The sequence below is a fragment of the Pistacia vera genome, unplaced genomic scaffold (assembly GCF_008641045.1).
Source record: "Pistacia vera cultivar Batoury unplaced genomic scaffold, PisVer_v2 Contig468, whole genome shotgun sequence".
Taxonomy (NCBI): domain Eukaryota; kingdom Viridiplantae; phylum Streptophyta; class Magnoliopsida; order Sapindales; family Anacardiaceae; genus Pistacia; species Pistacia vera.
Genome location: NW_022196299.1, coordinates 266819 through 290535, shown reverse-complemented (window position 1 = coordinate 290535; position 23717 = coordinate 266819). Strand labels below are relative to the sequence as shown.

The window sequence follows — 23717 nt, the reverse complement described above, 5'->3', positions numbered from 1 at the left end:
CCGGAAAAAGCCATAGTGGCGCACGACCGGCCAGATCCAACCGGTCGTGCGCCGATACGGCGACTCCGACAGTGGTGGTCGGTATTTAATGGGTGGGTAAGGGTGCTTTTGTTAATTTTTAATATTTTATTATAGGGGTGTTTAGTAAATAAACAAACCTAGAGGGTATATTTTTGTTAATTTCTAAATCCTACATCATAATAACCATCCAATTTTGCTTTTTTTCAAAATATTATTCTAAAAAGTTTAGAATAATGAACCTATATTTTAAACGTACAAAAATGAAAAGGGGTTTGATATATTTGTTTAAGTAAACTTTTTATAATAGACATGTATTGGCTCATTGGTTTGAATCGGAAATTAGCTTTATCATATTAAAGGGCTACAAAACAAACATTATAATTTTATGCATAATGTGAAGAAAATGGGAGGAACATTTTGTATTATTTATTTATTCTATTTTGTGAAAACAAGTTCTAAATTCATTAAAAGACCAAAATAATCTACACATTTTACAAAATAATAGAATTAAAAGACCAAAAACAAGTTTTCATTCATATTGCCCTTACACTTTTCAAGATTAAACCAACCAAAGACCATCCGTAAGTTTGACATGAAAACGCTTTCTCACAAGTTTTTGAAACAGGGTGTCTAATCAGTTTATGCATACTTTGACTAATCTCTGTAGGTGATTAATACAACATCCCAACGTCATATTTATGTATGTATTAGTATTATATGGATTATAAGGAAATTACTCACTTACTCCATAATTCTATAATAAATGTTATGTTGACACTTAAACAACTATATAGTTTGAGATACAATTTTGGGATCTAAACTTTGTATGAATAGTATTATTGTTATTAAAAATATCATTTTAACTCTTGTATAATTTATATTTAACTAATAAAACCTCTATTTAATATTTGTGCGCTAGTTTCCTCAAATTAGAAGGGAAAAACATTTTTACACGAAATCTAAGTAATGACAATGTAATTAATTGTAGAGTGAAATTATTAGCACCCACTTTTTTATTTTTTGAAACACCTTTTAAAGGTTTTTCTTCTATTTCCATTGTTATCTTTTACAAAAATAACACAATATATAATTATTAAAGAATAAACAGATTTTTTATTATAATAAACTCAAATATTGGTTTGTTTGTTTTATTATTTTGGATAGGATTTTGAGAATAATATTGGGTAGTTGAATAGGGGAGTATTACGAGATAAAATATAAAAATTTACAAAAAAACCCTCTAGGTTTGCTAATTTAACTAAACATCCTAATATATAAAAAATTTGTAAAATGACAAAAACACCCCCACCACCCACAGTGTCTGATTCCTGCCACAATCGGCGGAATCTGGTTGGAAAATGCCAGATTAGTGAATTACCGGCCAGTTTCGGTAATTCGTAGGCTGTTGTGATAGATTCCGGCAACCACCATCGGAATCTGACAAATATGGGTGGATGAGGGTGTTTTTGTTAATTTTTAAACTTTTTGGGGGTATTTGAGATTAATAAACTTAAGGGGTCTAAAAATAATTAAAAAATATACTAATATTTCTCAAATAATAAAACCAACAATATTTAGGGAATAGGATTGGGAATATGAGTAAAAATAATGTGCCAAACTCACAATTTAAAGTATAAATATAAATGGGGTAATTTTTAAAACATTTAAATATATATTAATAATTTAATTGGGTAAATTTAGAACGGAGTAATTCTTTTGAGATCATTTTCTTTTAATTTATAAATGAGTATCAATTACACGACCCTTTTTTTAATTGAATTGCTAAATGCACCTTAGCTATTCTCCTGCACATTACCTTCGTTTCTCATGCAGGTACTCTTTCATGGCAACTGCTTTCTCAAACTCTTGTTTCAATGGTGGCACTTCGACTCACCATCCTTTGTTAAACACAACCCATATAAGCCCACCTCCTAACATCCCTAGTTTTTCCCAAAATCCCATTAAATCCCCGTTTCTCAAAGAGATTTGCAAGCAAGGCAATCTGAAGGGAGCGTTTCAATCTTTAACTTATCTGTTTACTGATAATAACTCACTTTTGATTTCCCCAGATGAAGCTTATGCACAAGTGCTTGAGCTTTGTGCCAAAAAGAAAGCCCTCCTTCAAGGCAGGCAAACTCATGGCAGTTTGATCAAATATTATAATAGTACGTCTGAATCGTTGTTTTTGGATACTAAGCTTGTGTTTATGTATGGGAAATGTGGTAGCATTACTGACGCGGAAAAGGTGTTTGATAAAATGTCTGAGAGAACAATTTTTACATGGAATGCTTTGTTAGGCGCTTATGTCTCAAATGGGGAACCTTTGGGAGCTCTTAAAACATATCGAGAAATGCGGGTTTTGGGTATTCCTCTTGATGCTTATACTTTTCCATCCGTACTTAAAGCTTGTAGTGTGCTTAAAGATCTTAATTGTGGAGCTGAAATTCATGGTTTAGTCATTAAATGTGGCTATGATTCTATTGCTTTTGTTGTTAATTCTCTTGTTGCTATGTATGCAAAGTGCCATGAGCTTGTTAAAGCGAAGCAATTATTTGACAAAGTGGGTAAAACAGAAGATGTTGTGCTATGGAATTCTATAATTTCAGCATATTCTGCAAATGGGTACAGCATGGAGGCATTAGATGTCTTCAGAAATATGCAAAAAGGTGGTCTTGTTACAAATAGTTATACTTTTGTTGCCGCTCTTCAAGCGTGTGAGGATTCTTTATTCAAAAAACTGGGTATGGAGATTCATGCTGCTATTTTGAAATCAAGTCACAAACTTGAGGTTTATGTGGGAAATGCTTTGATTGCTCTGTATGCTAGATGTGGTAAAATGACTGAAGCTGAACGAGTATTAAATTCATTGGAGGACAAGGATGAAGTGTCGTGGAATTCCATGCTCACTGGTTTTGTCCAAAATGGTATGTATGGTGAAGCTATGCAATTCTTTCGTGATTTGCAACGAGCTGGTCACCAACCTGACCAGGTTTCTGTTATAAGTGCTCTTACGGCATCTGGGCGATTGTGTAATTTATTAAATGGAATGGAATTACATGCTTTTGCAATAAAACATGGTGTTGTTGCTGATTTGCAGGTTGGTAATACTCTTTTGGATATGTATGCAAAATGTTTTTGTGCGAAATACATGGGCCGTGCTTTTGATCAGATGCATGTAAAGGATTTCATTTCTTGGACAACTCTTATTTCTGGCTATGCTCAGAACAATTGTCATGCAAGGGCCTTAGCATTGTTCAGGAAAGTTCAGACAGAAGGGGTTGATGTGGATATTGTGATGATAGGAAGTGCGCTAATGGCTTGTAGCGGATTAAAATGCATGTCTCGATTGAAAGAAATACATGGTTATATTATCAGAAAAGGTTTATCTGATCTTGTGCTACAAAACTCAGTTGTTGACGTATACGGAGAGAGTGGAAACATTATTTATGCCAGAAAAATGTTTGAGTCCATTGAATCTAAAGATATTGTGTCTTGGACCAGCATGATGTCAACTTACGTCCATAATGGACTTGCAAATGAAGCTCTGGAAATTTTCTACTTAATGAATGAAACTAATGTTGAACCGGATTCTATAGCAATAGTGAGTATACTCTCTGCTGCTGCAAGTTTATCTACCTCAAAGAAAGGAAAAGAAATTCATGGTTTTGTTGTCAGGATAGGCTTCATGTTAGAGGGATCTTTAGCCAGCTCTCTGGTAGATATGTATGCTCGTTGCGGAGCTCTAGAGAATGCATATAAGGTATTTAATTGTGTCCACAATAAAGATCTAGTTTTATGGACAAGTATGATCAATGCAAACGGACTGCATGGCCGTGGCAAAGCTGCCGTTGATTTATTCTATAAGATGGAGAGTGAAAATATTGCTCCTGATCATATAACCTTTTTGGCACTTCTTTATGCTTGCAGCCATTCTGGATTGATCGACGAGGGCAAAAGATTTATTGATATTATGAGATATGAATATAATTTGGAGCCATGGCCAGAACACTCTGCCTGCCTTGTTGATCTGCTTGGTCGCGCAAATCGGTTGGAGGAGGCATACCAATTTGTTATAAGTATGCAAATTGAGCCTAATGCTGAAATTTGGTGCTCTCTTCTTGGGGCTTGTCAGGTCCACTCTAACAAAGAACTAGGAGAAATTGCGGCACGAAAGCTATTAGAACTGGACCCAGAGAATCCTGGAAATTATGTGCTTGTATCTAATGTCTTTGCCGCTAGTGGTAGATGGAAAGATGTTGAACAAGTGAGAATGAAAATGAAGGGAAGTGGGTTGAAGAAAACACCCGGATGTAGTTGGATGGAGATTGGAAATAAGCTTCATACGTTCATTGCAAGAGACAAGTCTCATCCAGAGTCCAATGAGATATACAAAAAGCTGGCTCAAATTACCAAGAAATTGGAGAGTGAAGGAGGCTATGTGGCTCAAACTAAATTTGTCTTGCACAATGTGGAGGACAAAGAGAAGGTTCAGATGCTATATGGTCATAGTGAAAGGCTGGCCATTGCATATGGTCTACTTAAGTCTACAAAGGGAGACGTTATTCGCATTACAAAGAACCTTCGTGTTTGTGCTGATTGTCATGTTTTCTGCAAGCTTGTTTCAAGGTTCTTCGAACGAGAACTTCTTGTGAGGGACGCCAACAGGTTTCATCATTTTAAGGATGGGATTTGCTCTTGTGGAGATTTCTGGTAACATTTACTATTATGTTGAATGATTTAATTATGAAAGAGTTCTAAGTTTCATTCTTGCTAGTGATTATGGTTGGGTCACTTGTAAATGGAAGAGCCACCACCAGCCCATACGATCGAGGAAAGTTTTCGGTGGATGAACATACGACGTCAGTGTAAGTCTATCTGATAAGACTCCATCATCTAATGCATTATTGCAGAATTAATGGAACATGCATCATATTGGTTAAACGAGATATACAAAGGACATGATGTATCTAATCCTATCCAAGAATTTTTCGTCCATATGTCATGAAGAGGAGGAAATTGTTCAAATCCCTTATTGCCACATTGCCCAAATCGAAAGAACAGAGCTAGAAAATTGTAATTATCCACATGTGGGAATCTAATTCAACACTCTAGCTACTGATGAAGATGTTCTTCTCAAGCACAAGGCTTGCTAATTGGAGGTTCTCTGTGCTTCAAACTTGGAGATATGAAGAAAAAAGGCCACAGACGTAAGTGAAAATGTACTAATTAATCCTCATTTCATTCATAGAACCACAATTAGCTAATCCAAACTGTTGTATATCATAATTGAACTATATTACTGAAAACAAGTCAATTAAAAGAGATTGTGAATATTTCTTGTATCCCATTCTTCCCAGTAATAAGAACCCAAATGCCTTGAAGTAAACTCTATTTCAAGCATATAAGCATCAAGTTTTCTGTTAGGAGCTTTAAATATTAAGTGCTGTTCAGTTATCATATTGTAGTTTATTTATTAATATTTTTATTATCTCTTTGGTAAACGCAAGACCTTTTTTGTTAGAAGGACGATAAAGATAATTCGGGATCTTGACCACTAAGGATCTGATTCTTTGTTGTAGTTTTGGCCTTTTGGGTCCTCAGTCTTCACTCTCTCTCACACGCCAAGTCAAAGTTGAAAATCCCCAGACATGTGAAACCAAAACCAAACCAAACCAAACCAATATTCTGCGAAATCTTTAATGACTGGAGGCTCAGGCAACAAGTGCTGCAAGAGTAGCTAGTTTAATTCGTGCATGCGTAGATCTGTTAAATTGTATTTTAGTGTTTAGAATATTATATGCAGAAGAGAAAAACAAAAACCTTTCCTTTTCTTGTTTTTTTCCTGCATCTTATTTAATTCTATGTGGCTGTAGACAAAGCCAGGACCACTCTAGAGCCTACAAATTCTCAGTCTACTCCTCCGCCTCCTGTTGCTGCTGCGGCTGTCCTGCAATATTGCATATAAACTGGCACAGAGAGAAACGAGAAAGAGAGACATGTTTGATATAAATAGGCTGCACTATCTGAACATATATTCATTAGCCCATGCTCTAAATTTTGAACTTGTCATCAATCCTGCATTGCTTATATTTGCTCAGAGAAATTCGCAGGCATGCACTGTAACATAGCCCTAGCCTTTTTAGACGACCTAAAATCAACTGGGTTTCTGATTCTGCCTCCAATAGGGTGGCTCCAGATCCACCCCAATATTTTATTTTGCAGTAGTAAATTTTCTTTTCTATGTTATCATTAGATCAAATCTTAGTTTATGCTTTTGGTTTTTCTGTACGTTGGGATATGAAAGTGAATCAATCAGAAAGAATTTATTATAAAATTTGAAGTGTCCATGTGCTATTAGCCTACCGATTGAATGCAGAAAGAGTGTGAAAATAGTATCAGGTTAGGTGTTTAAATAAAAGAAAGAAAGAAAAAAAAAAAAAAAGAATCGACTGGAGCATGCCAAGGTCAATGGAAAGAAACAACCAGTGCAATTTTACCACATGGCAAAAGCTCTATCTTTTACTCTTTGTCTCCACTCTCAACCTGAATACTCTGATACTCTCTTTCTTTATCAATTTTTGATCAGTTAGGTTATCTTTCTCTCTCTCACGAGCGAGCTTTAGTGTAATACTGTAATGTAACAGCTGTAACAGCAGCCTCTAATTGATGTAAAGAAAAATTGTTATTGATATCTATTAACTTAATTGCTTTTACTTACTCAAAACCTGACCATCATGATTTTGCCTGTGACTTCAAAAGATACATAGAGATACTTTGCTTGCTTGGTTAGTCTTTCTCGATGGACGGAATGGGAAGTAGCATTAAAATCACCAACCAAATGAATTGACTACTGAAAATTGAACAAAGCTAGTTACACTAAAGAGAAAAAAACCGCATTGAAATTTTAAATATAAATATATTTTAGAACACAATAATTGCAGAGGAGAAACAGGAACAGTGGTCAGTGGTAAACTAAGCTACTCCCCCTATCTTCCTGTAGTAGAAAAGTCTAGACTTACAACAGTGGTTGTGCAGCAGAGAGCTCAGTCCCTCAGAGCCGCCCCCACCCAGCTCTCTTCATGCCGTCCTATATTTGCACCAGCTGTGACCCTAATACCAGGCCTATTCTCTCTTTCTTAGCTGTCCACATGGTGATGATATACCTTCCTTCTTTTTAATTGGCTGTTTCATCTTTGTGATCCTCTTTAACACCTCTCTCAATTGATCTCAAACCCCATTATAAATATTTGCTTTAACTTGTTATCTTCTCTATTCCCTTCTTCATCTCAGGTTTCAGGGTTCTTGACGTCTTTGTTTCTTTCTTTTCTAAGTTCAGTTTTTGCTGCTTTTTTCTCATCCATCTTCGTCTCAGGGTTTTAGGGTTCTTCTTCTTTCTTTTCCTACTTATATTTATTATTCAAATTTTTTGTTTTCCCTTTCTTCCTCCTTCTTTCATGCATTATCAGCTCCCAAACCTTAACCAGTTGTAGCATTTTTTTTTCTGTTTCACCATCTTTTTTGCAGACTTTTTCTGGTATTTTCTTCTTTCAGAGATTGACAAAATATTTTGCAGCCATAAATACTGAGAATGCATGCATGTTCTTCGATCTCTTGAGTAGACACTTTTGGATAAGTTATCCAAGTCGTGATGAGATAGAAACCCTTGAAGCACTGCCATTTTGTTTTCCTGAATCACTAGAATTATTTGTACATGGAGTTGGCGAGTTCCTACTTCCGTAAAGTTATGATGAGAAAGTCTGCAAGGGAAAAAGTGAAGCTGCCAGCATGATCTAGCTTTGGCTAGTAGAGATTGAACTAACCCTAGCTAGGTCATGCTCTGACAGCCTCACTCCTTCCTATTTGGGGACCCATTTAGTTTCATTTATCCTTCAAATCTGAACCCCTAAAGCAAAAAAGAGGATAAGTTATCATCACCGTAAGTATATTCCTTGCTCGTTCTCGTAATGTCCCGCATGCGTTCTAGCTTTTTCTTTTGCCTTATTGCTTTTTGTTTTATTGATTATTTATGCTTCTGTTTTTTTTGTTGCTGATCGAGTTTACTTTTGCATCATGTGTCGCAGTGCAGGGAAAGTATCAGTTACTAGTTATCATATGTAATGTATATAATATCTCTTTTGTTTGATTTTTAAGCAGATGTGATATGCATTGAAATCTTGATGGAATCTTGGGGGTTTCTCAGAGGAGTAATAGAAAGTTTCAATATTTTTTCTGTCGATTGTAATTACTTCATTAATTAAGGAAATGGTCATTTAATAATTGAAATTCTCAAGTAAGCTACCTTTCTCAGTTTTTCTCATGAGTAGTGATGCTAACTTTATTTCTCCAAGCTGCAACAACAATGGCGTCTCTCTTATTACTTAACCTTGACTGAGAAAAGACTTTTGACTGCTATTATTAGATGTAAGATTACATACGTCCATACGGGCAAATGCTTGCGTGTAATCAAGATACTTGTCCGTTTCATTCTTTTAAATTGAAACGGGTAAAGATTAAACATCACCACTCAGGGATTAAAATGGTATATAATCAGTGAGTTGTGAGAGATTAATTGGTTAAATTTAGTTTGTTTAATGTTTGGAATGTGATTTATTTGCCATTCTTGAAGGAATAAGAAAGGGGTTGGCTTGTAGTTCTTGAGTTAGAGCTAGAAATTGACATCAAATTCGCCTGTCGGCCACTAACTCCTCTAATCTCTCAGCTTTTACACACAACACAACTGATAAAACCAATTCACAAGGGGCCAGATTAAGAAAACACCCCCAGTTAATCTGTTTATCATCATTTTGTCTCTTTTATCATACATGTATCAGCATCATGCATCATTATGGTCATCTTTTTATAAATATGATGTCAACTGTGGTCATCGGTTACGCGTCCTTTGTACGTTGCAGGAATTTGAGACGTTTTCTAAAAGGGTTATATACCAGTTGCATGCATTTGGAGAACCCATATATAAAAAGATATATAGAAGTTGTGAAATATGTATGTATATATAACTGCAGTTCGAGATTGTTTATTTCAAATTGCTTTGAGACTTAAGTGTTAGGGTTTTATGTGTCGATGGGTTGAGAAGTTTTTGTCTATTCGATCAGCTGATTTAATGTTCAGTTACTGTAAAATTAATACAATATTTTCTGGTTTCTTGTACTCTCTGATCCTGAAAAATTAAGTTATATATGTATATAGAACAGGAAACCCGTGAGAAAATAAACAAAGAGAATGGCAACAGAAGAATTAATACATTTTTATAGAAACCAATATCCTTGTTAGTTTTTAATTAAATAATAATACAGAAATGATCATTTTAAATCACCTGAGTTGAGAACAATTTTATAACGCTGTTAAGTTTTTAAAGACAGCAGACATAAAAAGAATTAGAGATAATTTATTAAACTTGATTGAAGATTAAGTCATGAATTTAAATATAATTATTATATAACTGATAATCATAGAACAGAAGAAAAAAGCAAAGGAAACATTAAATCAGATGGAGCCCATGAAAAGTCCTCTTCAGCAGCCAGTGGAATCTTTAACTATTTAGAGTGTCAATGGCAATCTAACAAATGAACTAATGGGAATTTATAAAAATTAATTGGAAAGATTAAGTAGGAATATTCTATTATATTTTATGATGAAAATTAAGGTGGGTAATGAATCAAGATTTCTGGATGGCAGCCGAAGTGTTAGGAACTTTGATCTTTCATAAGAATATAATTAATGTTTCCCACCTTTTGATACTTTTCATGCATCCATTGGTTCCATATATATATTCCTCAAACCTACCAAAGGGAACAAAACAAGTTGAAAGAAACATAATGTCAAGATCACAGTAAACTTTATCAGAATATATAAATATATAAATATCTGGACTCTCTAATGTTTACTTAATCCATTGTATATTTGTATTGTCTTTATATAATCCAACTTTTGATAAGTAACTGACACCAATAAGATGCAAAAGCACACGGCTTCTGACAAATGGCTCATATAGTAATGTAAAATAATGAAGAATGAACAGTCATTTCTACTGTATCTTATTAGGAAAAAAATAACGCAGATATGGTCCCCAGAATTCTCTTTTCTGGGTTTATAATTTGTGAACAAAGAAAGAGATGTAAAGAAAAAGAGAGAGAGAGAGAGAGATTGAGAAGAACCTAAAGCTTTTTTGTTTTTGTTTTTTCCTTTGTTTCAATAAATTATTTGATAAATAAGAGACCCACATAAAGTTGGATAAAGGGGTGATCAATGTAAAATTTGTAACTTCTCACTAGTTTTTTGGCTGCATGGTGTGGCGTGGGCAATATAATATTCAATTTGTCTTTGGCTTTGGACCACTGCCATCTGTTTGTGTTTGTTTACTTCATAATTTTAATTAATTAATTATTCTCTCCGGTGATGCTTGATTTTGGTACCAACTATTCGCACATACAAAGTGTTAAGTAGACTTAGAATTTACAGGTGAGCTGGAAAATGAATCAATTATAAGGGAGACGATTTTTGAAGTGGTTCGGATGCTCAAAGCGAATCCTACGTCTACTGTCTTTTTATTTATAAATGAGTACAATTAGGTTGCATGCAACGATATAAGAGAACAGAAATACAGTCAGGGAGAGATAGTATTTTTGTTATCAGAATTAGGTTCCCGAAAAATATAGGGGAGCTCTCTATTTATAGTAAGAGGTTTTAGGTAATGATTATAGGTCTGTCAGCAAGCAGATGCCATGTAGTTCCTATCCTGCTCTTCATTGGTCAGTTGCATGAAAGATATCCTTAAATCGCGTAGGTCCTTGGCAAGTGAGCGGCTCCCAGCCACTTACTTGCCAGGCCTTTACCTGTCAAGCGAATGATAGCCTTACTCTTCCTGTCCTTGGATAACGTGATAGTACTTGGACGGTATAATATCTTCCTGAATTCTGATTGATCCGTACTGATGTAAGCCTACGCCAGCCCTATATTTTTAGCCATTACACTCTTTAAACTTTTTTCTCATATCACCAACTAACAACACAAATTAATCTCTATATATATCTCTCTCTTCTCTTCTCTTCTCCATAGCATCCCCAGAGAACAATTAAATGATTAATCTCTCTCTCTCTCTCTCTCTCTCTCTCTTTCTCTCTCTCCTTCTCTCTATCTCTTCCTCTTTGGAGACATTGTCGATCGTGCACCACTAGCAGTTGAAGCTGCCAGCATGATCTAAACTTCCTTCTCCGTCAAGGATAGATCGGATCATGTGGTAGCTTCACCTGTTGCTGGGATCACGAAAAACCTTAATTCTCTTTTTATTCATCAATCTTTTTTGGTCATCTATTTGTTTTTTTCTCATTGTAGAAACCAAATTCCATTATCGTATCCTTTCGAGTAAGTTATCTTTCTTTCTTTTGTCTAGATTTTTACTCATCTGGGTAGCAAAGATTTCTTTCTTTCTTGATCATGATGGAATCTCTATGGTTATGTTTATTTGATATTGAATTTTTTTTTTTTTTTTTTTTGGGTGAATTTCTTTATTAATTATTGGATTTCCTACTCTCTTCTAGTTGGTTCACTTATTTTATTACGTCTTGAATTAGGTTCTTGAGCCTTGCAATACACAAATTATATATATAAAAATATATGGTAACAACTGGCGTATACATCTATTTATATATATACAAATTGACTTTTTGATGTCGAATTATGCTGGGGAATCTTAAACTTAACAGTGGGAAGATATTACTGCCAGGGTTTTTAGTGACAAAATTTCCCCAGTCTAAACATGGTTGGTGCTTTTAAGATCCCATCTTATCCCCTCATGCACAGAGCCTTTACACATAATTAATTATTTAATTTTGTATAGTTTACTAAAATTGATTAGCTAATTAATCATATATAAATCTGTAGTTTATTTGTATTTTTATCTGACATATCGGTTTTAATGATGAATATTAATTTAATCATGGCATCTGTCATATACGAATATTAAACTAGAAAAAGGAGAAAAGGAAAAGGGAAAAAGCACTTGCATCTTTGAACCCTAGCTTTTAATATATTGATTTATTTGTAATTAAGTCTCAGGATAATTTTGTTTATTCATAATTCTTAGTTAATATAAAAGCGCCGAATTGTTGCAAAAAATAAATAAAATGAGAAAAATAATTGGGGAAATATTTCATAAATTTAAATATGACTTTTTTGTTTTAAATTTTGAGGCTGTTAAGAATAATGGAGAGCTATAAGATTCTAAATATTTGAGTTGAGAGGAACATGTCTTGGATGTTTTTTTTAATTTCATTCCTTTTTCTGATTATTTCTTTATAAGGATTCTCTTTGAAATGAAACGGATTTAATAAAGAAATTTTATGATTGAGACACAAGCACACACACACATATATATTGTTGTGCAGGAAATTTGGAGCGGATACATCCCTAGTTGGCGTATAAATATCTCGTAATATGGATCTCAAAATCAAGGCCGATGATCATGTAATTTACCGTTTAAACGAATTTGAGTTTATCCTCAACTCAACCATGTAACTAATACTATATAAACCTAATTGTAATATGCTTCTACGGATGAAAAACAAGTCGCAGAAAGCAAAACTGCTAACTCTTTGAAAATTGAACTACTGTTTCAATATATTCAATAATATAATAGTGTATATATGCCTTGCATTACGAGTCGTTGAATCACTTTAAAAAATCTTTTCTTATTCTTTGTGTTCTACATTAATTGTTCTAGCATATTCATCATTATATTATTTTATTGTACGATCACACACATACATCATACGTGATTTTAACATAGTCAATCACGTATCTCTGGTTAGTGTAAATCTTTGCATATATATATAACTTTAGAATAATTCCAAAATACTTTCACTTTTTTAGTGAAGTTGATTCGTTTTTGAGACGAATGACTTTAGAGTAATTCAATTATTTGAGAGTTTTAACCGAATAACTCTGAAAATATGTTATAATTATATTAATTATGGATACATAAATGGAAAAAAAAAAAAGGTGTTCTTGAACGTACTCCAAATGCTTAATTATCCTGCATTTCTCGGAAAAATTCTCCAAGCTGGCTTCTGTATATAAATCATATTACATAAGGAGGTTAAAAGACTAAACTATTTGAGAAATTCTTTGGCAATGTTTAATTAAAAGAAATATGAAAAAGTCCTTTCAAATACTTGATGTTAAACTCAATATCAACTTAAACTGTTCTACCTATCTCGATGATATTTTATGCTTCTGGACGTCTCATGCTAATTAATCAGTGTCCTAAAAATTCCAACACAAAATGAGCTAATATAGATTGTTATTGTTTAAATGAAACTTTAATTTGTCAACTAGATCAATATTCTTAGAGTATCAGGTGCTTTATTTTTATGATTGAGGAACAAAATCTGTGAGTGTCTGATTGGAAGGCGTACAAATTTATCTTTGTAAAATAGTAAATTTCCTGTAAAATGAAATGGAATTTGATGACAGAAAGCTTTTTATTCTCCTACTGAGGATCTCAGAAATCGACACCTTTCCTCCTTGTTGGGAAGCTCAATTTGGGTAGAGAAAGAGAACCCATTTATCTTTTCTGATACTCTCAGCATCTAACTTACCAAATTTGTATTATATTACAAAAATAACTCAACTGAATTGATTCCATTCCCTTCGAAATTTTTCATGCACGTCTTCATCAACCATGAACATCAGTGTTTGCTCAATGGGCTGGGCTAAATGTTTCATGCCACTTTCGGATTTTCTCCATTATTGGGATGTTTTTTTAGTCCCTATTATTTTGTCTTTAGTCTTATCTTCAAGTTTAAATGGAAATATAATTATAATAATAATAAAAAAAAAAAAGAATAGACTTATTGGCATTTTACTGATGGACTAAAAGAAACCCTACTTTTTAATAATTTATATATTACATTATTAAAATTAACTTTAATTTTATATTCTTTACAAATACTTTTGATACCCTTCTATTATCTCATAATTTTTTTTTTTTTTTTTTTTTTTACGCTGTTCAAATCATTCTTAGAACAAAAAGAAAGTTTAATGGAGGAAGAAGATTTAGGTTACAAGCAATATAAAATTTTAATTTTTTAATTACTTCACATATAATTTATTTTTATTTTTCCCTCAAAATTTTGTAGTTATTTTAAATCTATATTTTTTTTTTTTGTTGTTTAATAGTTTTATGTTTTTGAGATTATTTATAAGAATTTTTTTAGCTTTAATATTTTTTTTTTTAACTTTCAATTTAATTATCTAAAATTTTATTTTTAGAATAAACCTATGGGTATATAGCATAAGTCAAGGGAATAAAATGTTAACTCTTTTTAATATAAAAGAAAAAAAAAATGGAATTAAGGGCATTTATGGAATTTATGGGATGCCATAAGAAAAAGAAAAGAAAATTTTACTTAGTTAACCTTCTTTTAAAAAGTCAAATTAAAAAATAACCAACTTAGTTAACCTTTTTTTTTTTAAAAAAAAAAAAATAGCCAACTTTTAGATGAATTTGCAAGGAAGACCTCTCATAAGATTTTTGGAGATATCCACCCTTGTCTTCTACACTTAATTACATTAATACCATTGCTTCCATGAAAATGGCAAAAAAAAAAAAAAAATATATATATATATATATTATTTATTTAAGATTGAAATGTAGATATTGCAATTTTTTGGCTAATTTTTTTCTAAAGAATATAGTGTTAATAGATATAATAAATGACGAGAATATATTTAGTGTATATAAAATGCAAAACTTATTTAGTGTTAAGTGTAAACTAAAACTTGGTTAAAAAATGGCATTTTCGGAAAACTGATGAATAACTTCCAGCCATTAGACTCTTGCAATGCACAAGTTTGATATAATGACATTAGCCTCCCTCGAGTAGATTTTTTTAATATTTTATATGGGTCAAATTGATATATTACATATAATCTATTATATAAAATATCATTATAACCTCTATAAAATGTCAAAAAGACCCCACTTGAACAAGATTAATATCATTATATCTTACTCGTGCAAGACGTGACCCGTGCGAGATAAGACTCATGCAAGACTAGACTTTTGCGACTCTAGAATCTGCAATTTTTTTGGAAATTTCTTCTGATTCGGTTTTTTTTTTTTTTTTTTTTTTCTAAATATGCATTATTTCACTTATATTAAACACATGTGAACATAATCTACACTCGTAAACATAAACAAACAATACAAAAAAAACATAAATCTAAAAACAATAAGGAGAAGAAAGAAGAGAATTAAAGAAGGGTAAAATTGTCCAAATTTTGCATCTAAGGTCTTACTTACAAAGACAAATAGAAATATGCACAAATTGATCCGGACATCCTCAAATACCCAAAAAAAAAAAAAAAAAAAATTACAAATAGAGATGGGTTATTTTTTAATTTAACTCTTAAAATAGGGTTAAATAAGTAGTTATTTCAAGAAAAAAAAATTAAATTTAAAACTTTGAAATGAAGTATTTAAAAAAATGAGGCCTTTTTAGTCTATTAGTGGGTATAAGTGGCTCCACTCTAAAAAATAAATTCTTCTTATTTTTCACTACTTTGGCTTCAAAGCTTTATAATTACAGTTATCAAAATTATGAGCATGAAACCAGATTTTTGATTGTAAGTGTTTTGATGTTTGGGAAATTTGCGATATCGAATGCTTTGTTTTCAATGGGAATGAAACAAGATTTTTTTTCTGTTAAACTGGATTTATAAGTGATTAGTTGGTTGTAAGAGTTTTAAAATTTTAGTTCCTTAAACAAATTAATCCATAATTGTGGGTTAAAGAAAAAAATAGCGGAACTAAAAATCAACTTCCCATTTTATATTTGCCAATGATATGAGTAATTTCGCATTACATTTTATCCCGGATTATGAAAGACTAATACAATATATATAAATTGAGGTGACAATATTACACACTTTCTTATAATTAAATTGGTATTATATTTTCAATAATGCTACACATAAAAATATTATTTGATATAACTTATTATTCTATAATCAATTAATTTATAAACCGATGTGATAATTTTATATATTTGTCAGTTGTCACATCATCCTTTTTAATTTGTTCTAATTATTTTTAGTTTTAAACCATTCAATTATATTAAAACACATTAATTTGTATATGTATTATTTATCGCAGAAATGACGAGAGGTTTGTGTATAGGCTACAAAAGCTTTGAGAAACTTTTCTATATAACATTGAGAAAACATATCAAACAACAAAATTCAATTAAGGCAATCCAAAATTTACTAGGAAGTATCCATGGTGAGGTGGGTGTAACCTAACCATGAGCCAGACCACCAAATCCACAGCAGTCAAACAACGTAGCACTTCTTTTATATAAAGAGGATTTACATAAAACAACGCTAATTCCAAACAGTTAACAACAGTATGCGATTTTAGAAGATAATATCCAATCCACAATCGGATTTGGGAAAGAATAGTTCACTCTACTATGCCTCTAATTATTCAATATGCTTTCTTCAAGCCCAAACGCCCAAGATTGTTTGACATCCTGGATAAAACACCAGTAAAGTTATCAATCTCAACACAAATATATGTTATTCAACCACAATTCTATGCCCTGCATTACTTAACGATACACTCTATTCTGATAAATTTGATGTAGGCTTACATGAGAAGAATTTCATTCTCAAAGAAATGGCAATGTCCTGAAACAAAAGGGCATACTTGGGCATTAATTCATCCATTCTGGATGGAGCCCATTTTGTTTTCTTTGAGAATGAAATTCTTTTCATGAACAACCATTGGGTGACCTATCGGTAAAAGAGCAAATGAGGATCTAACATGATCTTCCAAATTTGAGTTTCATTGATGGTAAAAGAGCAAGATGAAGATCTAATATGGTCTCTTCAGTTCGAGTCCACACGATTGCTAATAAGGGTGGTAACTGGAGTTCTTATTCAACTGATAGTTTTTAGGTCTCCAAAATTCGAGTCTCCTTGATGATAAAAAAACAAGAGGAGGATCTAACATGATCTTCTGAGTTCGAGTCCCCATGACTACCAATAGAGGTGGCTACTGAAACTCTTACCTGATAGGTAATTCTAGGGTCTCGGGAGATTAATTGAGGTGCGCACAAATTGGTTTGGACACATTCGATCATAGAAAAAAAAAATAAAAAAACAAAAATCTTCTCATGGAAGCCTACATCAAATTCAATTAGAATAGAGTGTACCGTTAAGTAATGCAGAGCACAAAATTGTGGTTGAATAAAATATTGCCATATCTTTCATGCCATTGCAAGCATGGAGGAAGATGCCTTCTTTTTGTGGTAGAGAGTCTTCTTTAACCATATGAAAACCAGTTTTGACTTGTTGAGATAACTGAAGAATGGTTTCTCTGTAACTGGTATCAACTTCACAACCCAACCAATTGGCCATGTGGCGGCTGCTATTGCAATACAAATTAACCATTGCTTCCAAGTCAACCTCTCTGTATCAGCAAACTTCTTCAGGAACTCAACCATCACAACCTGAAGAACTATAGTTATTCCCACGATTCCGAGGAACAATCGGTTCTTGTGAATGCCTTCAAATACATTCTGTTTCTCCAACTTCCTTGCATTGAACTCATTGAAAACTTGGCAAAGAACAAAGGTGTTGAAAATCAGTGTATCATTTACTTCAGCAATCACATTGAAGATGGACTCGCCCTTAAACTGTAAAGTCAATAGGATTGCTATCTGGTATAAGGATTGAAATAGAAGATTCCTCCACATAATGTTTGTTATAAGGGGCTCAGTACGACCCACGGGGGACTTCTTCATTAGTTCATCAGTTGGCCTGTCGGTAGCCAGCGCCAGAGCTCCTAGTGTGTCCATGATGAGGTTCACCCACAGCAATTGTACTGCAGTTAGAGGAACTTCACCAGCAGAAACAGCTGCAATGAAATTAATCACTAGTGCTGCAACATTGACAGTCAGTTGGAATTGGATGAATTTTTGGATGTTGTTATAAACACATCGTCCCCACCTTAGAACGGTGGCCACAGAAATGAAGTCATCATCTAATATGACGATATCTGAGCTTTCTTTCGCCACCTCAGTGCCTTGAATGCCCATAGAAAGTCCTATATCAGCTTCTTTTAGTGCAGGGGCGTCGTTCGTGCCATCTCCAGTGACTGCAACTACATGACCATTCTGTTTCAAGCATTGTACCATTAAAAGTTTGTCAAACGGAGAAGACCTTGCCATTACTCGTATCTTTTCGACCTTCTCCATTCTCTCTTCATTTGTGTAGTTTCGAAATTCTATGCCTTCTACCACCTCTCCACTTTCCACTTGGTGATTCAAATTTAGAATTCCGCATTCCGTGGCTATAGCTTTTGCTGTGAAGACATTATCCCCAGTGATCATTTTGATGTCAACTCCAGCTGATTTGCAAATATTCACGGCTTTCTTGACCCCTGGTCGACATGGATCCTTGAGACCAATGATTCCCAGGAAGGTCAAGCCATCTTCTTTCAGCTTTTGATGGATCTTCCCGTCTTCATTGTACTCCAATTCTTCTTCTGAAATTTGTTTGTGAGCAAAGGCAATGCATCTCAGGCTACTTGCTGCCATTCCATGGATTATATTTTCCATTTTGCTCCTCTCATCTTCATCCATAGTCTTTATGATCCCATTGCTCTCATAATAATGTGAACACATAGCTAGGATCATCTCAGCAGCTCCTTTCCAGTGTACATGAATTGTGTTATCAGCTTTTTTCTTAATTGAAACCCCGCTTCGTTTCTTCGTAGAGTTGAAGGTTTCAAACTGGAGAATGGTGTATCTTTGCTTCACCTTTTCCATGTCCATACCCAATTCCTGAACAGCCCATGAAAGAATCGCTTTCTCGGTTGGACTACCAGAAAATTCAGGTACGGATCCTGAAACAGGTTTGGAAACACTACCGGTTGTGTTCAAACCAACTGCTTGGTAAAATAGTTCGCGAACATTTGAAGCAACTACATTATAAGATTCTTCTTCAATGGGTTCTTGGCCAAGCCAAAATTTTGTAACTTTCATCTGATTTAATGTCAGTGTGCCTGTTTTGTCAGTACAAATAACAGTGGCTGAGCCCATTGTTTCGCAAGCCGAAAGTTTTCTTACCATTGCCTGATCCGCCATCATTCTCTTCATTGAATAAGCAAGTGTGAGAGTTACAGCCAACGGTAGGCCTTCTGGGATTGCCACAACAACAATGGTGACTGCAACCGCAACAATACGTACAACTGAATTGAAAACATCATCTAAATCTGTACTACTGCCAGTATACTCTTTATTCCCATTATCATCTTTTGTATTCCCAGTGAAATAACGAGCTAATAGAACTACAAGAACTAGGAAAGCGACTGTGAGGCCTACCTTTCCAATTGAGGAGGTTAGCTTGTCAAGCCGAGCTTGTAATGGAGTTCTTTCATTTGAATCACCGGATATTGAGCTCATCATTTCACCCCATTGCGTGTTCATCCCGACAGACACGACCAGCATTTGAGCACATCCATCTGCTACTTTTGATCCGGAGAACAAGAAAGGATTATGTTCGGAATCAACTTCAACATGATCACTCTCCCCTGTCATACTCGACTCGTCTACTTGCAAAGAATATCCATCCAAGAACAAGCCATCTGCAGGAATCTGATCACCAATCTTCAGGAACACAACATCTCCAACCACAAGCTCAAATATGGAGATTTGTTGACGGCGAGCGTCTCTAACAACTTCAACTTTGATATTTTTACTTATTTTTGATAGCTTATCAAATTGAGTTTCTTGTCTGTAGTTGCTGAGAGCTGATACAACAACAACCAGAAACACAGCTACAAATATACTTCCACCTTCATACCAACCTTCTTCCACCCCGTGCTCTTTAATGCCGAAACCAAGAGCCAGAGCAGCACACACCAGAAGGATAAGAATGGTGGTATCTTTAAAAGCATCCATAACAAAATATATAAAGCCTTTTGGAGGTGGCTTATGATAAGTATTACTGCCAAAAAGTTGAGACCTCTTACTAATATCTTCATTGTCACCGTTGATTCCCTTTTCGGGATTTGTCCCAAGAGCCGTGGCCACACCTTCAACTCCTCCAAGAAGGCGAAGAGAAAGCAAATCTTTATTCTTCACCATCTCCGTCAGCTTCTTGTCATCAACATTGGGGTCAATGGAGTAGGACACAACTTCCTTAACCTCATCGTGGGAACTGCTAGGCTGCATATCAAGAGAAATGTAACGAGGATTCTGCAATATCTCCAAATCATTTTGAATTTTGGGTATTAGAGAAAGCATAGCCCGGAAAGAATAGATAGTCCAGTAAGCGAGACGCCATCGCTTCTGCGCTTTGCTGAGCGTGGAGGTGGTAATGTTAAACAGTAATGTGCCGCAATCATAGTGCGGGATTTTACTGTCAGACATGATTTCTTTAGAATGAAGAAACTGGAGACTATCAGCAATAGGAAGCACACGGAGCCAAATGCTGCTTTCTGTTTTGTAAAACTTTTCTGTGGTTCTCACCCTACTTGTCTATATATACACAAAGCTAAGCGCTGAAAAAACGTGTAAAAAGAAAAGAAACTTCAACATCCAATGAACATAATTGAAGTTGCCAGCCGTCTGATTTACTTAGTGGAATTAAAACGCCAGAAACACGGTTGTCTAACTTTTATAATTGTTGCCCTGTCGGCATGAAACCGTCAAAGATTTTACTAATGTTTAACTTATGCTTCCAACAATTTGGGGACTGTTCTGTTCTCATTCGAGTTGTCACAATTTCTATAATCCTTTTCAGTCTCATGTTCACCAAGCAAAGATTTTTTAAAATTTCTGTACCCAAAATTCGCACATTACTTGTAAATTCATACAATGCATCGTTTCCTTAACCACCTTTGCTGAAATTATTAAGTTCAACGGTTGTTAAGTTAATTGGTACAATGTTGAAACAGTTTGGTCGGCGGCCGAACTACTGTTTTGTCTGCTTATATTCGGTCACTTTATCAAAGACTAGTGTCTGTGCCGCCTGGCCGGACTGAGGCCACAGGAAAAAAGGGAAAAGGAGGAGCCGAAACTTGACAACAACATGAAGCATTTATTATTTAAATATGACTTAGAAGAAGCAACCAAATAAGTAAAGGTTTAAGAGTTAATCCATGGAGTATAAGTACAAATATTTGAATTTTTCCTTTTTTTTTTTTTTTTTTTTTGAATCCATTTTGTACAAGTTGGACAATTGTCCTAGTTGATACGTACGGGAAACTTTCAATGAAGTTTCCCCTGAAAATTGCCAGACAGAAAATTCAAATTTCTCCCTGGCGTCAGCTTGGTGATTGCATCTATGTAGAATATTATTTTGTTTGTTGGGTATATTATATTTTACTCACTATCGTTTATTTTAATAAACTCAAACGTTTTTTTTGAAGATCATAGAAAACTCCCTCCATAATTATTAAAAAAATTGAGTAAGAAAAAATAAACAAAAAAATAAAATTCATTTTCTCTCATTTCAGTTTGGAGTAATGCTATGTGCATTAATCAATTTGTACTAATCGAAGTACTAACATTGAAAATTTAAATTTTTCTTTTTATTTAGAGAATTTCAAATTTTCAATGTTAATACTTAGATTAGTACAAATTGATTAGTGCACATAATTTTATTCTTTCAGTTTGACCCGACAAAGTATTAAAACACAAAAATGGGAAAGGTGAATTAAAGCACATGATATGGCACCAAACCATGAGCCGCACAAATCTTTGTCCAAAAGGATTTTGATAATCTCAAATAGTATTGAAAACTAGTCAATAGAATTTGTGAGAACCCAAATTTTTTATTTCAAAATAACAAATTAAACAATATCAAAACTAACTTAAAATATCTACGTGTAAGGACAGAATTAAGGTCGTTGTTACCTTCCTAACAAGGAAAATTTCTAATAAAAATAAATTCAATGTCACATCTTTTAGAGGTATATATAAGTATATCAAAATCATAATAAATATAAAATATTAATGACATCAATCTATAAAATTATATAAACATATCTTTACTTCTATAAATAAAATATATCAATATAATGCTAAGTATATATAAGTACAGGATAGTAAATGAAAGTATTGATATATCATACTACATTAATTGTGATTTGTGAGTGGAAAAATATACAATTTTCTAGAATTAATTATATTTGACTAAAAAAGACATTAAAAAATCCGTCTTTTAAATTATAGAGAGGGAAATTTCGAGGAACCCAGAAAAAGCAATTGAAAATCAATTTTCTTTCCGCCATTATCGATGTCAACTTTAATGTGTTTTTCTCGTGTTGGAAAGTCAAGAGGAAAGGAAAGAACCATGTAAGTTCTTCAATGGAAAAAAGCATGATGTGGGAAAAAAAATACACAAAGTTTCATTTCAGTGGCTGTCACTGCAATTTCTAAGCAGCTTCTTTTTGAGGAATTAATTATTGGAATTACTTTCTACGCTATGACACCATTTTGGTTTCCGATTGGATAAGCCCTTTGAAGATGCCCATTATTGAAGGGGTGTTTTATGGACTAAAGAAAAAATACGAAGACCAAAACAATGCTGACACATACACAGACGTGAGAAACAATGGCGACCACGTTTACACTCCACCGAATTTTCTTTTTCCAAAAACGTGTGCTCAGGTCCATCTAAAGCGTCAGCAATTTTGTAAGTCTTTCCAGTTGTCAGTGATAAGGGTTTGGATTTTCAATTCCATCCTCATCCTTCAATCCATTTAACAACTTGGACCTCGTGTTCTTCAAGAAATATTGCCTTGTATTTTGTAGCGTGGAACATCAACAATATTACATTGTAATTCATAAACATGTTTCGTGATGTCTAATGTAAAAGTAATTCAATCTTGGAAAATCAACCCAAGATATAAAATTCGAAATGATACTAGAAGTTGGAATTCGGGTTTATTACAGTTCGCCTTCAAGATTTGACACGAAATCCAATTTTGACTGCCACTCTTAAATGATGTTTTTAACAGTTAAATGTAACGATTCAAAGGGTATTTAAATATTTTGAATTAACAACTCACATTTTTTACCAAACACTAAATGTTTTGGATAAATGGATGAATATTTCAACCAAATGGTTGACCAATGCAATATTTCTACAATTCTTGAATGTAAAAATAGTCATTCAAGGGAATAAAAACACCAATAGTTTATTTTAAATATATTTTCTATCCCTTACACAGTTACATTCAACTGACAAAACCCCTATTTAGAAATGTCCACTTAGTTTCCTAGAATTGCGGAAATAAAACTATCTTACACCAAACTTCAATGGTGGCAATGTAATTAAATGATAAGCTCAAACTCACCCTTTTTTCTTACCAAATGACGTTGGGTCAAATTTAATACAAATTAAAAAATTACTAGCAAAAGCACAAATTCCTATCTAATTTCGCTAAAATAATATTATTATTACATGAGAAACAACACAGACAAATACTTTAGATGGCGGCGAAATTTTTATACCAGATATAGATCTAACATGCTGACCATGAATCCCAGGTGGTTTAAACTAAGAAAATCAACAAAATGAACAAATCTTTTTTATTACTAGGCTGGGTTTATATATATGAAGTTTGTGAATTAGGTAACCGAAAAGTACACAAATTTTAAGAT

The 23717-nt window shown here is 33.6% G+C and overlaps 2 protein-coding genes across 2 annotated transcripts; one reads left to right on the top strand and one right to left on the bottom strand.

The window, feature by feature from the left end:
* Nucleotides 1–1860: 1860 nt before the first annotated feature.
* On the top strand, nucleotides 1861–5384 carry LOC116145853 (pentatricopeptide repeat-containing protein At3g63370, chloroplastic). The gene has a single exon (XM_031431288.1). The coding sequence runs from the start codon at nucleotides 1865–1867 to the stop codon at nucleotides 4733–4735; it is 2871 nt and encodes a 956-aa protein (XP_031287148.1). The 5' UTR covers nucleotides 1861–1864; the 3' UTR covers nucleotides 4736–5384.
* A 10846-nt stretch (nucleotides 5385–16230) lies between these two features.
* LOC116145841 (calcium-transporting ATPase 12, plasma membrane-type-like) lies at nucleotides 16231–20592 on the bottom strand. The gene is made up of 2 exons (XM_031431270.1): nucleotides 17256–20592; nucleotides 16231–16571 (listed from the first exon to the last, which is right to left on the bottom strand). Exon 1 carries the CDS (start codon nucleotides 20475–20477, stop codon nucleotides 17310–17312), a length of 3168 nt encoding a protein of 1055 aa, XP_031287130.1. The 5' UTR covers nucleotides 20478–20592; the 3' UTR covers nucleotides 16231–16571; nucleotides 17256–17309.
* Between the last annotated feature and the right edge of the window lie 3125 nt (nucleotides 20593–23717).

Bases quoted from the DNA above. Each gene is read 5' to 3' on its own strand.
- LOC116145853 (XM_031431288.1), top strand. From the start codon at position 1,865: ATGGCAACTGCTTTCTCAAACTCTTGTTTCAATGGTGGCACTTCGACT.
- LOC116145841 (XM_031431270.1), bottom strand. From the start codon at position 20,477: ATGTCTGACAGTAAAATCCCGCACTATGATTGCGGCACATTACTGTTT.